Source organism: Microcebus murinus, chromosome 4 (genome assembly GCF_040939455.1).
Source record: "Microcebus murinus isolate Inina chromosome 4, M.murinus_Inina_mat1.0, whole genome shotgun sequence".
NCBI lineage: Eukaryota > Metazoa > Chordata > Mammalia > Primates > Cheirogaleidae > Microcebus > Microcebus murinus.
The window spans coordinates 7,822,982-7,836,537 of NC_134107.1; the positions used below are offsets into that span (position 1 = coordinate 7,822,982).

General features: G+C 39.7%; 2 protein-coding genes across 6 annotated transcripts in view; one reads left to right on the plus strand and one right to left on the minus strand.

The window, feature by feature from the left end:
• Nucleotides 1-13,556, plus strand: part of KDM2A (lysine demethylase 2A) — a 125,489-nt gene that overhangs the window by 49,374 nt on the left and 62,559 nt on the right. The gene's annotated exons all lie outside the window — the stretch shown is intronic.
• On the minus strand, nt 10,886-11,764 carry LOC105867479 (small ribosomal subunit protein uS2-like). The gene has a single exon (XM_076001669.1). The coding sequence runs from the start codon at nt 11,747-11,749 to the stop codon at nt 10,886-10,888; it is 864 nt and encodes a 287-aa protein (XP_075857784.1). The 5' UTR covers nt 11,750-11,764.

Consider the following 13,556-nt stretch of genomic DNA (forward strand, 5'->3'; position numbering starts at 1 on the left):
GTGTGGTGCGTTAAAGATTATTTCTTAGAGACTAGGTCTTCTAAAATCTCCTTTTCTGCGCTAGGAGTTACATAATTAGAAAAAGCAAACATTTTATTTTTCTTTTGAATTATGATTTCATTTAGTTTGGACTAATTTTTAAATGTCAAACATTAAGGTGTTACGTCTTAGTATTGTTCTGGGACTACATAAAGGAAGTAAAGATTTGAAAGAGTGAGACAGAAGGTATAGTGAGGGCCGGGCGAGGTGGCTCACGCCTGTAATCCTAGCTCTCTGGGAGGCCGAGGCGGGTGGATTGCTCGAGGTCAGGAGTTCGAAACCAGCCTGAGCAAGAGCGAGACCCCGTCTCTACTATAAATAGAAAGAAATTAATTGGCCAACTAATATATATATAAAATTAGCCGGGCATGGTGGCACATGCCTGTAGTCCCAGCTACTCGGGAGGCTGAGGCAGCAGGATTGCTTGAGCCCAGGAGATTGAGGTTGCTGTGAGCTAGGCTGACGCCACGACACTCACTCGAGCCTGGGCAACAGAGCGAGACTCTGTCTCAAAAAAAAAAAAAAAGAAGGTATAGTGAGGAATTACACATTTTTGCTTCACAGAAAATATACCCCAAGGTGTGGCTTGGACATTGACAAATGCTTTTACTTGCTTAATTCTAGTTTCTCTGGTGATTTGATTGCTAGAACATTGCATGTTCGTAGAAAGTTTAATATTATGAGTTACTGTTTTTGTTAGTATCCAAGGAGAAGAGTATATGCATAGTCTAGTAAAAATCTTTAGAGAAACACAATGTCCTGTAGGTGTAACATCTACACTCAGATTAAGTCACTTCAAGATGATGTTGAGATGCCTTATGTTCATCTTGAATTTGAGGGAGTAATTTTTTCCTGTGCAGAATTGTGGTGATATCATGGTTAAATGTGCAGCAAGCACACTGAATAGTTGATTGTATCAAATGGTATGTAGAAAATCAGGCATTGGTGGTGGAAGAGCTCTAGCACTTTAACTCATTTCTTGGCCAATTGGTTTTGTAAAGGGTATATTTGTGGTAAGGGTAAGTATGTCCTGTCCTTTTAGAGAATTTTAGGATCATTTTTTTTATATAGTGGCTATTTGACACTAGTGCTGAGGGGAACTCTTGGGGGAAAGTTCACTTTGTTTTGTATATTCCTCTTGAGCATTCTGCCTTCATTCCTGTCTTTTAAAATTTTTATTTATTTAATTTATTTTTAGAGAGTCTTGCTCTGTCACCCAGGCTAGAGCACAGTGGCATGATCATAGCTCACTGTAACCCTGAACTCCTGGATTCAAGTGATCTTCCTGCCTCAGCCCCTGAGTAGCTGGGACTACAGGCATGCATCTCTATGCCCAGCTAATTTTTTAAAACTTTTTGTAGAGATGAGGTCTTGCCATATTGCTCAGGTTGGTCTCAAACTCCTGGGCTCAAAAGCAGTCTCCTGCCTCCTGCATGTGCCACTGCACCTGGCCTTTCTGTCTTTTTAAAAAAATTATTTAATTTTTTTCAGGACTTGCTGTATGTTTGTTTATTTTTAAATCAAACTTAGGTGGCCAGGCACGGTGGCTCACACTTTTAATCCTAGCTCTCTGGGAGGCTGAGGCGAGCGGATCATTTGAGCTCAGGAGTTCGAAACCAACCTGAGCAAGAGTGAGACCCCGTCTCTACTATAAATAGAAAGAAATTAATTGGCCAATTAATATATATAGAAAAAATTAGCCAGGCATGGTGGCACATGCTTGTAGTCCCAGCTACTCGGGAGGCTGAGGCAGGAGGATTGCTTGAGCCCAGGAGTTTGAGGTTGCTGTGAGCTAGGCTGGTGCCACGGCACTCACTCTAGCCTAGACAACAAAGCAAGACTCTGTCTCAAAAAAGAGAGAGAGAGAGAGAGAGAAAGAGAGAGAGAGAGAGAGAGAGAGAAACTTAGGTGTACATAAACTTCTTGCCAAATTCTCTAGGTGATGTGTTCCATTTATGGATTATACTACTTATTGGGATTACCATGATCTGCTAAGGTTTTTCATATATGGAAACTGTTTGCTGGGCACAGTGGCTCATCATGCCTGTAATCCCAGTACTTTGGGAGGCCAAGGTGGGAGGATCACTTGAGTCCGGGAGTTTGAGACCAGCCTGGGTAACATGATGAGACCCCCATCTCTACAAAAAAAAATTAATACAAAAACTGTTCTATATGTACTCTTGCTGTCTGCAGAAGTTGATCTAACTTGTTATAGAAGATATTTGAAGGCTGACCTGGGATTACCATGCTCGGTTAAAGCAGTTATGTTAAAGCTAAACGTGTTCTTTATCTCTGTGATCAGGGCTCTTATTTAGGGGCAAAAAGTTTTCATAAATCAAAAGGTAAAATTTGGCCCCAAGGTTTAATCACTGTAATGCAGTGATTTCCTACTGTTTTTCTGCTACCTTGGGGTATTCCCATTAAAATCCCTCATTGAGGTATAATGAAATTATTAAACTTTCTAAACAAAGTTTAATAAGCTTTATTTCAGAAAAGTAGTTTTTATGTATATCGTATTAATATGGAGATAATTGAGAGAAATCCAGTAGGTATAGGGAAACCCAAAAAATGTTTGAAGAGGTCGCTGCTACAGAGCAACACAGTCTGTCCATAGTCCTTGGGACTTGGTATATGTGCAGTAGAATTATACTGAATAAATAAACATTTTCTCTTACATTGCTTTTTATGTGGAGCCTTCCCGGATCCTTCTAAGTTAGTTGTTCTTCCTCCTGGGCTTCAGTAACAAATATCTCCTATCTTAATACATATCACATTGAATTGTAATATATAATTTATTTCCATGTCTGTCGCCCCCTACTGGCCAGTGATCTTCTTGAGCGGTAAGACTGTGCCTTTTTATCTTCGTGTACAAAGAGGCAGTGATGGGGAGAGATAGCGATAGAGATATACTATCCCTGTGTATTTGCCCCAAAGTGTGACCTTGCAATAATGTTGGATTTTCAAACACTTACATAAAAAGAAAATGGGAACAACAACATTTTAAAGTTCAATTGATTTGGGGGATATGTATGCATTCATATGTTGCGTGGGCAGTGGAGCGAGTGCCTGAGTTTGCTTCTTCCTTTAAATGTGCTTAAGTGCACATTAAGGCTATGAAGTAGGGATTTAGGATATGTTGCAAAGATGCAGATTTAATCCATATAGCTTTATATGATTTTACAAAAAGATGTCTGTAATTTTTTAAAGTAGTATCTCAATGTGTGAGACATGGAAGTCTAGTTGTTACTTGGCTTCTTATATCATCAGCAGCAAGATGCTCTGTAATTACAACTTTGCTCTCAAGCAGTGGAATAAGATAGATCAGAATTTTTAATTCCTTAAAGAAAATAGGAGATGAAGAAATTTTAATAAAAATATTGGCAATTTCATCTTTGTGGAAGTTGTATAATAAGTGTAACTCTGACTACAAATATATAGAATGAATACAAATTCTCATAGCAATCACATGATAAATGTACTGAGTCCAGAACACTTTGTAATATATTTCTGGTTAGAAATACTAATATTTTTATTTCAGCCAGAATAGCTGAATAACCAGTAAAATAATTTGTCAAGTAAAAGCTAGGATTAAGGCTGGGTGTGGTGGCTCACACCTGTAATCCTAGCACTCAGGGAGGCTGAGGCAGGAGGATTGCTTTGAGGCCAGGGGTTTGAGAGTATCCTGAGCAAGAGTAAGACCCCGTCTCTACAAAAAAATAGAAAAATCAGCTGGGCCTGGTGGTGTGCACCTGTAGTCCCAGCTACACGGAAGGCTGAGGCAGGAGAATCACTTGAGCCCAGGAGTTGGAGGTAACAATGAGTCGTGGATGATGCCATTGCACTCTGGCTGATGCCACTGCACTGTGGCCCAGGCGACAGAGCGAGACTCTGTCTCAAAAAAAAAAAAATCAGCTAGAATTAGACATTAGGAATGGTGGGATAGTAAATAAACAGTGGCATAGCTAAAAATATATTGTCTCTTAGCAAATATCAGAAACTTCCCACCCTGGGGAAGATCTTTTGCTAATCCTCTGTCTAATAAGCATGGTTTTCCAACTTACAGAAATTCTCCTTTGTGCTAGCTGGTCCCACCACTTCACCTTCTTTCTCTGTCAGAGCCATTTCAGCTGTCTGGGTCACCTTTGACAATTTCTTCCAGCTGTCTCAAGATACTGGCTCAAGATAATTGGTGTGACTCAAGTTTTCAAACAGATTTTAGTAGTATAGAGCTATGTTTAGGGCTATTGGCTCTAGAACCAAAATGCTTGAGTTCAAATCCTAGCCACACTAATTACTAGCTTTGTAACTTGGGCAGATAGCACTTCTATCCTTCATTTTCCTTGTTTGTAGAGAGGATAATAATACCTCATAGAGATGTTGGATTTATTATTATTATTATTATTTTGAGACAGAGTCTCACTTTGTTGCCCAGACTAGAGTGAGTGCCGTGGCGAGTAGCTGGGACTACAGGCATACGCCACCATGCCCGGCTAATTTTTTCTATATATATTAGTTGGCCAATTAATTTCTTTTTTCTTTTTTTTTTTTGAGACAGAGTCTCACTCTGTTGCCCAGGCTAGAGTGAGTGCCGTGGCATCAGCCTAGCTCACAGCAACCTCAAACTCTTGGGTTCAAGCGATCCTACTGCCTCAGCCTCCTGAGTAGCTGGGACTACAGGCATGCGCCACCATGCCCAGCTAATTTTTTCTATATATATTTTTAGTTGGTCAATTAATTTCTCTCTATTTTTGGTAGAGACGGGGTCTTGCTCAGGCTGGTTTTGAACTTCTGACCTTGAAGTTCAAGGCCAAGGACGCCTTGGCCTCCCAGAGTGTTAGGATTACAGGCCACCACGCCCTGCGATTTCTTTCTATTTATAATAGAGACGGGTCTCAATCTTGCTTAGGCTGGTTTTGAACGGGATGTTGGATTTAAATGTTAATTCATGCACCGTCCTCATTAGAACCTGGCACATGGTGACCATTTAAAAACATAGTTGCTGTTACTATTACTATTTTGCACTGGCATCCTAGTTCACCTTCAGAGTAGTAGCCCTTCAGGAGGTCATTAATAAAGAGCAACAGCCTTCTTCATACTTAAAACGTATTCTTTCTCTGTCTCCTTTGTGCCTGTTGGAATTGGGAATTGCCTAAACTCTCTAGAAGGAACTGCCTTAACATCTAGTTGATTGAGATTTGAGATACTTGGAGGTTTGTGTAACTTTTTTGGTGATGGAGGTTGGAGGTGGTAACCCTAGCAGGGTTATCTGCCAACCCTACCACCGGGTCTCCCTCAGAGTTCCTAGTCAGGACAGAGTAGGCTGAGTCTGAAATGAGATATTTTTTGAAGACAAGATAAACAGACCTGAGGGATAATGTAAATAAGAACAAGACTGAAAAGATCTGAGTTGGAATCAGATTGTAGAGGACTTTTAAAAGGGACCTTAAATTGTTTACTTCTGGGGGAAAGGTAGGATCTAGAGAAGTTAAATGATTTACTGAACAGCAAAGTGTAATAGTAGAATTGACAGGAGGTAAGCTATCCCTTTAGACACTTTTGCTTTTTTGTTGTTTTCTGCTGTTATCTAAAAAGGTTAACTTAGATCAGTTTTACTTTTCTATTTCTTCATTTTTAAAATATATGTCATTTGTGCTAATTCTCATAGGGTGATTATCTTAGGCAAGAAAAACTATTTGATATAAACTGATATAATTGTACAGTGGTTCTCAAAGGGTGGTTTTTGATATATTACATTATTAATTTTTAAAAATTATAGTTAAAAATATATAACATAAAATTTGCCATTTTAACCACTTTTCTTTTTTTAAAGAGATAGGGTCTCACTATGTTGCCAGGGCTGGAGTACAGTGGCTATTCACTGGCATACTACAGCCTCAAACTCCTGGGCTCAAGCAATCCTCCTGCCTCAGCCCCCTGAGCAGCTGGGACTATGGGCACACTGTCATGCCCAGCTCCCATTTTAAATACTTTTTAAAGTAGTGTACCATTCACAGTGTTGTGCAACCATCACCACTATGTATTTCCGAAACTTTTCATTACCCTAAATAAAAACTATAACCATAAAGCAGTAACTCCCTATTCCTCCTCCTCCCAGCAGCTGGTAATCTTTATTCTACTTTCTGTCTCTCTGAATTTGCCTATTCTAGGTATCTCATACAAGTGAAATCATAGGATATTTGTCCTTTTGTGTCTGGCTTATTTCATTTAGCATAATAGCTACATGGTTCATCTGTGTTGTGCCATGTGTCAGAACTTCACTTCTTTTTCATGCTGAATAATATTTCATTGTATGTATATATTGCATTTCTTTTTTGTTTGTTTGTTTGTTTGTTTGAGACAAGAGTCTCACTTTGTTGCCCAGGCTAGAGTGAGTGCCGTGGCATCAGCCTGGCTCTCAGCAACCTCAAACTCCTGGGCTTAAGCAGTCCTCCTGCCTCAGCCTCCCAAGTAGCTGGGACTACAGGCATGCACCACCATGCTCGGCTGATTTTTTCTATATATATGTTAGTTGGCCAATTAATTTCTTTCTATTTATAGTAGAGACGGGATCTCGCTCTTGCTCAGGCTGGTTTTGAACTCCTGACCTCGAACAATCCACCCGCCTTGGCCTCCCAGGGTGCTAGTATTACAGGCGTGAGCCATCGTGCCTGGCCTATATTGCATTTGTTTTTTTTTTTTTTTTTGAGACAGAGTCTCGCTTTGTTGCCCAGGCTAGAGTGAGTGCCGTGGCGTCCTAGCTCACAGCAACCTCAAACTCCTGGGCTCGAGTGATCCTTCTGCCTCAGCCTCCCGGGTAGCTGGGACTACAGGCATGCGCCACCATGCCCGGCTAATTTTTTATATATATATCAGTTGGCCAATTAATTTCTTTCTATTTATAGTAGAGACGGGGTCTCGCTCTTGCTCAGGCTGGTTTTGAACTCCTGACCTTGAGCAATCCGCCCGCCTGGGCCTCCCAAGAGCTAGGATTACAGGCGTGAGCCACAGCGCCCGGCCTGCATTTGTTAATCCATTCATCTGTTGATAGACATTTGTGTTGTTTCTGCCTTTGGGTTATTGTGAATGATGCAGTTAAGATCATTGGTGGAAAGTTACGTGTTTTAGAACCTGCTTTCACTTCTTTTGGGTATATACCTAGAAATGGAATTGTTGGATCATCATATGGTAATTCTATGTTTAATTTTTTGAGGAACCACCATGCTAGTTTCTATATAGGCTGCACTGAGGGTTCCAGTTTCTTTACTTCCTTGCTAATGCTCATTATTTTTTATAATAGCCATTCTCTTAATGGATGTGAAGTCATATCTCATTGTGGTTTTGATTTCCCTAATGATTAGTGATATTGAGTATCCTTTCATGTGCTTATTAGCTATTTGTATGTCATTATGGAGAAATGTCTATTCACTTTCTTTGCCCAGTTTTGAATTGGGTTGTTTTGTTGAGTTGTAACAGTTCTTTATATAATCTGGATATTAATCCTTGTCACATATAAGATTTATAAATATCTCCTCCCAATCTGTGGGTTGGCTTTTCACTGTCTTGATTAGGGTCCTTGGCACAAAAATTTTTAATTTTGAGGAAGTACAGTTTATCTGGGTTTTTCTTTTGTTGCCTGTGCTTTTGGTGTAATGTTCAAGAAATCTTCACCAGTGTCATGAAGATTTTCCCTGTTTTCTTCTAAGAAACAGTTTAGCTCTTATGTTTTATTATTTTGGCTCTTATGTCTTTGATCCATTTGAGTTTTTTTTTTAATAATATATGGTGTAAGTTAAGGATTTAACTTCATTGTTTTGCATGTGGTTATTTAGTTTTTCCAGCATCTTTTGTTAAAATGTGAATTACTTCAATAGATGGAGTAGAAATTCTCATAACTAACAAACTGCTTCTGCATTCCTGGCACATCATACTAGTAAATTAAATATTAATACCTGCCTTTTTTTTTTTTTTTTTTTTTTACATCACTTGCCCATATTCCCTTTCATGTCAACTAAAATGGCTATGGAAATTGCTTAGAAAAAGATTATGCTTTCTCAGAAAATATTCTTAAACCATGTGCCTGGCTGGGCACAGTGGCTCATATCTGTAATCCTAGTACTCTGGGAGGCCGAGACATTTTATTAAGACAGAATCTATGTGTTGTATAATTTACGCTTTTAAAGTGTATAATTCAGTGACTTTCAGTATATTCATAAAGTTGTGCAAACGTAAGTCACCACTATCTAATTCCAGAACACTTCATTACACCCAAAGAAACCCAGTACAGTTATTACTCATCTCCCTCCCAGCCCCTGACAACCACTAATCCACTTTCTGTCTCTATGGATTGACTTTTTTCTGGACGTTTCATATAAATGGAGTCATATATGTGGTCTTTTGTAATTGGCTTTTTTTTTACTTAGCATCATGTTTTCAGTTGTAGCATCTATTAGCAGTTGATTTCCTTTTATTGCTAAACAATATTATATGGATAAACAGCATTTTATTTATCCATTCATCAGATGGATCTTTGGTTTTTACCTTTTGGCTATTATGAATAATTTTGCTATGAATGTTTCTGTACAAGGTATTGTGTGGATATATGTTTTCATTCTCTTGGGGAGATACTTAGGAGTGGAATTGCTGGGTCGTATGGCAACTTAATGTTTAGCCATTTGAAAAACTGCCAGACTCTTTTTCAGAGGAGCTGCTGTGCTGTTTTACATTCTCACCAGCAGTGTATGAAGATTCCACTTTCTCCACATTCTCACCAGCGTTTATTATCTGACTAGTAGGTATGAAGTGGTAGCTCATTGTGTTGTGGTTTTTTTTCTCTTTTGCCCTTTCAGCCATTTATTTATTTTTACCTACAGTTTGTGTTCAATGCAAATCAATTCCATAACATGAGAAGTTACTATGAATCAAAGCATAAATACATAAACACAATATACAATCCAAAATAGATATATGGCATTCAGGTTTGAAGCAAAAGGGAGTGTTCATTCACACACACAGTAGCTTCAGATCTGTCTGATCTGGTTGTTCCCATATACGTTTTTAAAGATAGGGAAAAAAATGATTTTGGTCAGCAAGACTGCTGTGGCCACATCAGATACTGGAACATCTAACCATTAATGTGTGACCATATGAATTAAACAGTTCATGGAGGCCAGGCGCGGTGGCTCACGCTTGTAATCCTAGCACTCTGGGAGGCTGAGATGGGAGGATTGCTCAAGGTCAGGAGTTTGAGACCAGCCTGAGCAAGAGCGAGACCCCATCTCTACTAAAAATAGAAATAAATTAGCCAAACAACTAAAACTAGAAAAAAAAATTATCTGGGCATGGTGGCACATGCCTATAGTCCCAGCTACTCGGGAGGCTGAGGCAGGAGGATCGCTTGAACCCAAGAGTTTGAGGTTGCTGTGAGCTAGGCTGACGCCATGGCACTCTAGCCCGGGCATCAGAAGTGAGACTGTCTCAAAAAAAGAAAGAAAGAAAGGAAGGAAGGAAGGAAGGAAGGAAGGAAGGGAGGGAGGGAGGGAGGGAGGGAGGGAGGGAGGGAGGGAAAGGAAAGAGGGAGGGAGGGGAGGGGAGAGGAAGAGAAGAAAGGAAAGAAAGAATGAATGAATTCATGGAGTGTCTGTTTCTAAAAAGGTTTCTGTGTGTTGAGGCAGTGGCAAAAGATTTACTGCAGAATCAAGCCCACTTTTAGGCTTAGGGCACCAGGTTCTAACTATCTAAAAATACTGACTGCTAACAAAAATGGTCCAGATGTGGCTATTCTGACTCATAGTTGTGGTTGATTTTTTTCTAAAGTATTTACAGAAAGAGTATAAAAGTTTTTGTGAATTTAATGAAAAGTTAGCTTCCAGTCTTCACTTCCCAAATACTTGATTTACAGTTTTGGCTCTCTTACATTTTTACCTTTTTAATTAATTGCAAGATTTGTGATTTTTCCTTCAAAACAAATCATTTCAGCCAGGCGCTGGTGGCTCACGCCTATAATCCTAGCACTCTGGGAGGCCAAGGCAGGAGGATCGCTCAAGGTCAGGAGTTCAAGACCAGCCTGACCAAGAGTGAGACCCTGTCTTTACTAAAAATAGAAAGAAATTAGCTGGACAACTAAAAATATATAGGAAAAATTAGCTGGGCATGGTGGCGCATGACTGTACTCCAGCTACTTGGGAGGCTGAGGCAGTAGGATTGCTTGAGCCCAGGAATTTGAGGTTGCTGTGAGCTAGGCTGATGCCACGGCACTCTAGTCCAGGCAACAGAGCGAGACTCAGTCTTAAAAATAAACAACAACAAAAAACCATCATTTCTTAAATTGTAAAAAGTATTCAACATAATGCAGAAATAAAAAGCACTTTGAAATTAATCAAAGTCAGTGCAATTCTATCTACTCTTTGGAATCAGTTTAGCTAAATGAATCTGGTGCTCTTGTGGAATGGAAATAGGATCTAGGAAATGCCTACCACTTGACTCTATAAGAATATGCAAGAGTTGCTCATGACTTGGGGGATATTTTGATCCTTTATTGTCCTGGTACATGTCAGTTGCTACGGAAAAGCCCAAATGCAAAGCCTCAGAGGAAAAAGAGTTCGGTTTCCAAGAGAACAGTGATAGCTTAACAATGTAGAACTTCGTCTAGAGTGCATCCGCATTAAATTAGTACTGCTGAAACAATACATTGAGGATTTACAGTAATAGCTGGAAATTTCTTCTAATGTACACATAAATAGAATCATGGAAGTTTTTTATAGTACCTGTTTTTTTTTTTTTTTTTAAGAAACTCATGTTTATTTTCCATCAACCTTATTTCCATTTTTAAGAGTTTGTAGAAGAACTTTTAAGACCACTCAGTGGTTGTTCCCACCCATTCAGTGGCCTGAGCAGTGGGAGCTGCAGACCAGTCTTCCGTGGCAGGCTGGGCGCTCCAGTCTTCAGTGGGGAACTGCACAGAGGGCAGCTGCATGCCTTCAGACCAGTCTGCAGCCTCGGGCTGAGTAACAGTAAACTCAGGAGCTGGAGCTGTCCATTCACCCTGAAACTCCTCTTTGGTCACAGCTTTCTCGGCGGCAGCTTGCTCTTCCTTTTCAATCTCTTCAGGATCTCTGTAGAAGTAGAGATCAGGCATGACCTCCCACGGGTGTTCACGGGAGATGGTGCCACGCATGCGGAGAACTTCCCGGGCCAGCATCCACCACATCAGACCAACAGAGTGAGCCCCGTTGTTGTTGCGTGCGATGGCAATGTCCACGGAACACAGAGGAGAATCTGTGTTACACAGAGCAATGGTAGGCAGGTTAACATAAGACGCCTCTGTGAGAGGCTGTTGGTCAGCCCTGGGGTCAGTAACCACCAGAAGATGCGGCTCCCGGAACGCTGCCTGGATCTGGTTAGTGAAGGTTCCAGGAGTGAAGCGGCCAGCAATAGGAGTGGCTCCAGTGGCAGCAGCAAACTTCAGCACAGCTCGCTGGCCAGTATTCCTGGAGGATATGACACTGACATCAGCAGGGTTTTCAATGGCAACAATGGCACGAGCTGCCAACAGAAGCTTCTCCCAGGTCCTCTTCAGATTTATGATGTAGATGCCATCAGTTTTCCTTTTGTAGATGTACTGTTCCATTTGGAGGTCAAGGTGGGTTCCTGCAGCAGGGAATTTGAGGACATCCTCCTCCTTCATTTGCAGGACATCAAGGGCTCCGGACATCGTGAAAGTTTCCCTTTAAGTTACTACGGGAATCCAGAACAACGCCATATGGGCCCCTTCTGTGGGTAGCGGGAAAGCTATAGTACCTGTTTTTATGGCCTTATAGAACTAATGAACCAAATGAAAACTGAATCTCCATTCCATATCATATCTTTTATTTCAAGACAAGATAAAATCTATTCTTATTTTCAAGGTAGTTTTTAAGTGTCCATATTTCTTAAGCCACATTCAAGGAAATCATGTCTTGACTAATTTTGGATATTGCCTCTCTTTTTCTTATATATGAAACTCCAGCAATTTTAAAACTGGCATCCATCATCTAGTCAAACCTTTTACATGTTCTTTAAACCAGTCAATTTGGGATTCTCGACATTTTCTGTGTTAATTAAAGGAGATAAGAAATTAGTAGATTCAACAAAGAACTGTTTTTTCCTTGCCACATTGGAATTCTAGATGCCATTTGGGGAATATGGATATTTCTTGGCCTGAGTCTTTTAACAGTGGAGATGTAGAAGAGAGAACAAGACCATGAGGAGACTGGCTGTTGACTGTAGGGCACTGCCAACTGCCTTGATGGTGGCAGTAGCTGGGTTCGGGGCAGTGCAGGTACTCTGGGAGGAGTTACTTGAAAGTGTTACAACAGTTGTTTGATTTGAATAAATCTTCATGTGTAGGAACAGTGCCAAAAGCAGCAGCCCCAGCTCAAGCCTGGCCACCATCGCTCTGCCCATGTCTCTTCTGTGGGTGCGCACAGTGTGTCTCATGTGTCTCATGGGATGCTGCCTGAGTGGAGGACCGCTGGCTCCCCAGCAGGCGCAGCAAGGTTCATTGTGGTTTTGATTTGCATTTCCTTAATAACTAATGATGTTGAGCTAATAATGTTTTGTGTACTTGCCAGTTGTATATCTTTGAGAAATAGCTATTCAAATCCTTTGCCCATTTTTTCCATTTTCTTACCTTCATTGTGTAGTATGCCTTTTTTATTTTATTTATTTATTTATTCTTTTATCTCTTTTCTTACCAAAATTCTCTAAAGACACCTGTACTTATATGCCTATTTTTAAATTGTTTTTTCTTTTGCCTTTTTTATTATTTATTAAATTTTAAGAGTTCTTTAAATATTCTAGATACTAGATGCTTATTAGATATGTTGTTTGCAAATCCTATTCTGTAGGTTATCTTTTCACTTTCTTAATAGTGCTTTTTGAAGCATAAGAGATTTTAATTTTGAGGAAGTCCAGGGTTAATCTATTATGTTGTTATTACTTGTTCTCTTGGTGTCCTATCTAAGAAATCATTGCTTAATCCGAAGTCATGAATATTTACAGTGTGTTTCTTCTTAGAATTTTATAGTTTTAGATCCTACATGTAAACCTTTGAGCCATTTTAATTTTTTTTTCTTTTATTTCTTTTCTTTGTGTGTGTGTGTGTGTGTGTGTGTGTATCTTCATTCTCAAACAGTAGCACTTTACTTTTTTGGTATGTGGTGTGAGGTAGAGGTCATTCTTTTGGGTGTTGATATCCTGTTGTTCTTGTATCATTTCTTGAAAAGACTTTTCCCATTGAATTCCCTTGGCATGCTTGTTGACCATAAATGTAAGAGTTTATCTCTGGAATCTCAATTCTGTTCCATTGATCTATATGTCTGTCCTTATGCTAATACCACACAGTCTTGATTACTATAGCTTTTATAGTAAGTTTTCAAATCAGGAATTGTTGAGTTCAACTTTTTTGTTATTTTTAAAGATTGTTTTGGCTACTCTGGTTCTCATATTTCCATATGAATTTTAAGAACATCTTACTAATT

Excerpts from the sequence above, each read along its gene's own strand:
- LOC105867479 (XM_076001669.1), bottom strand. The coding sequence starts at position 11,749 with ATGTCCGGAGCCCTTGATGTCCTGCAAATGAAGGAGGAGGATGTCCTC.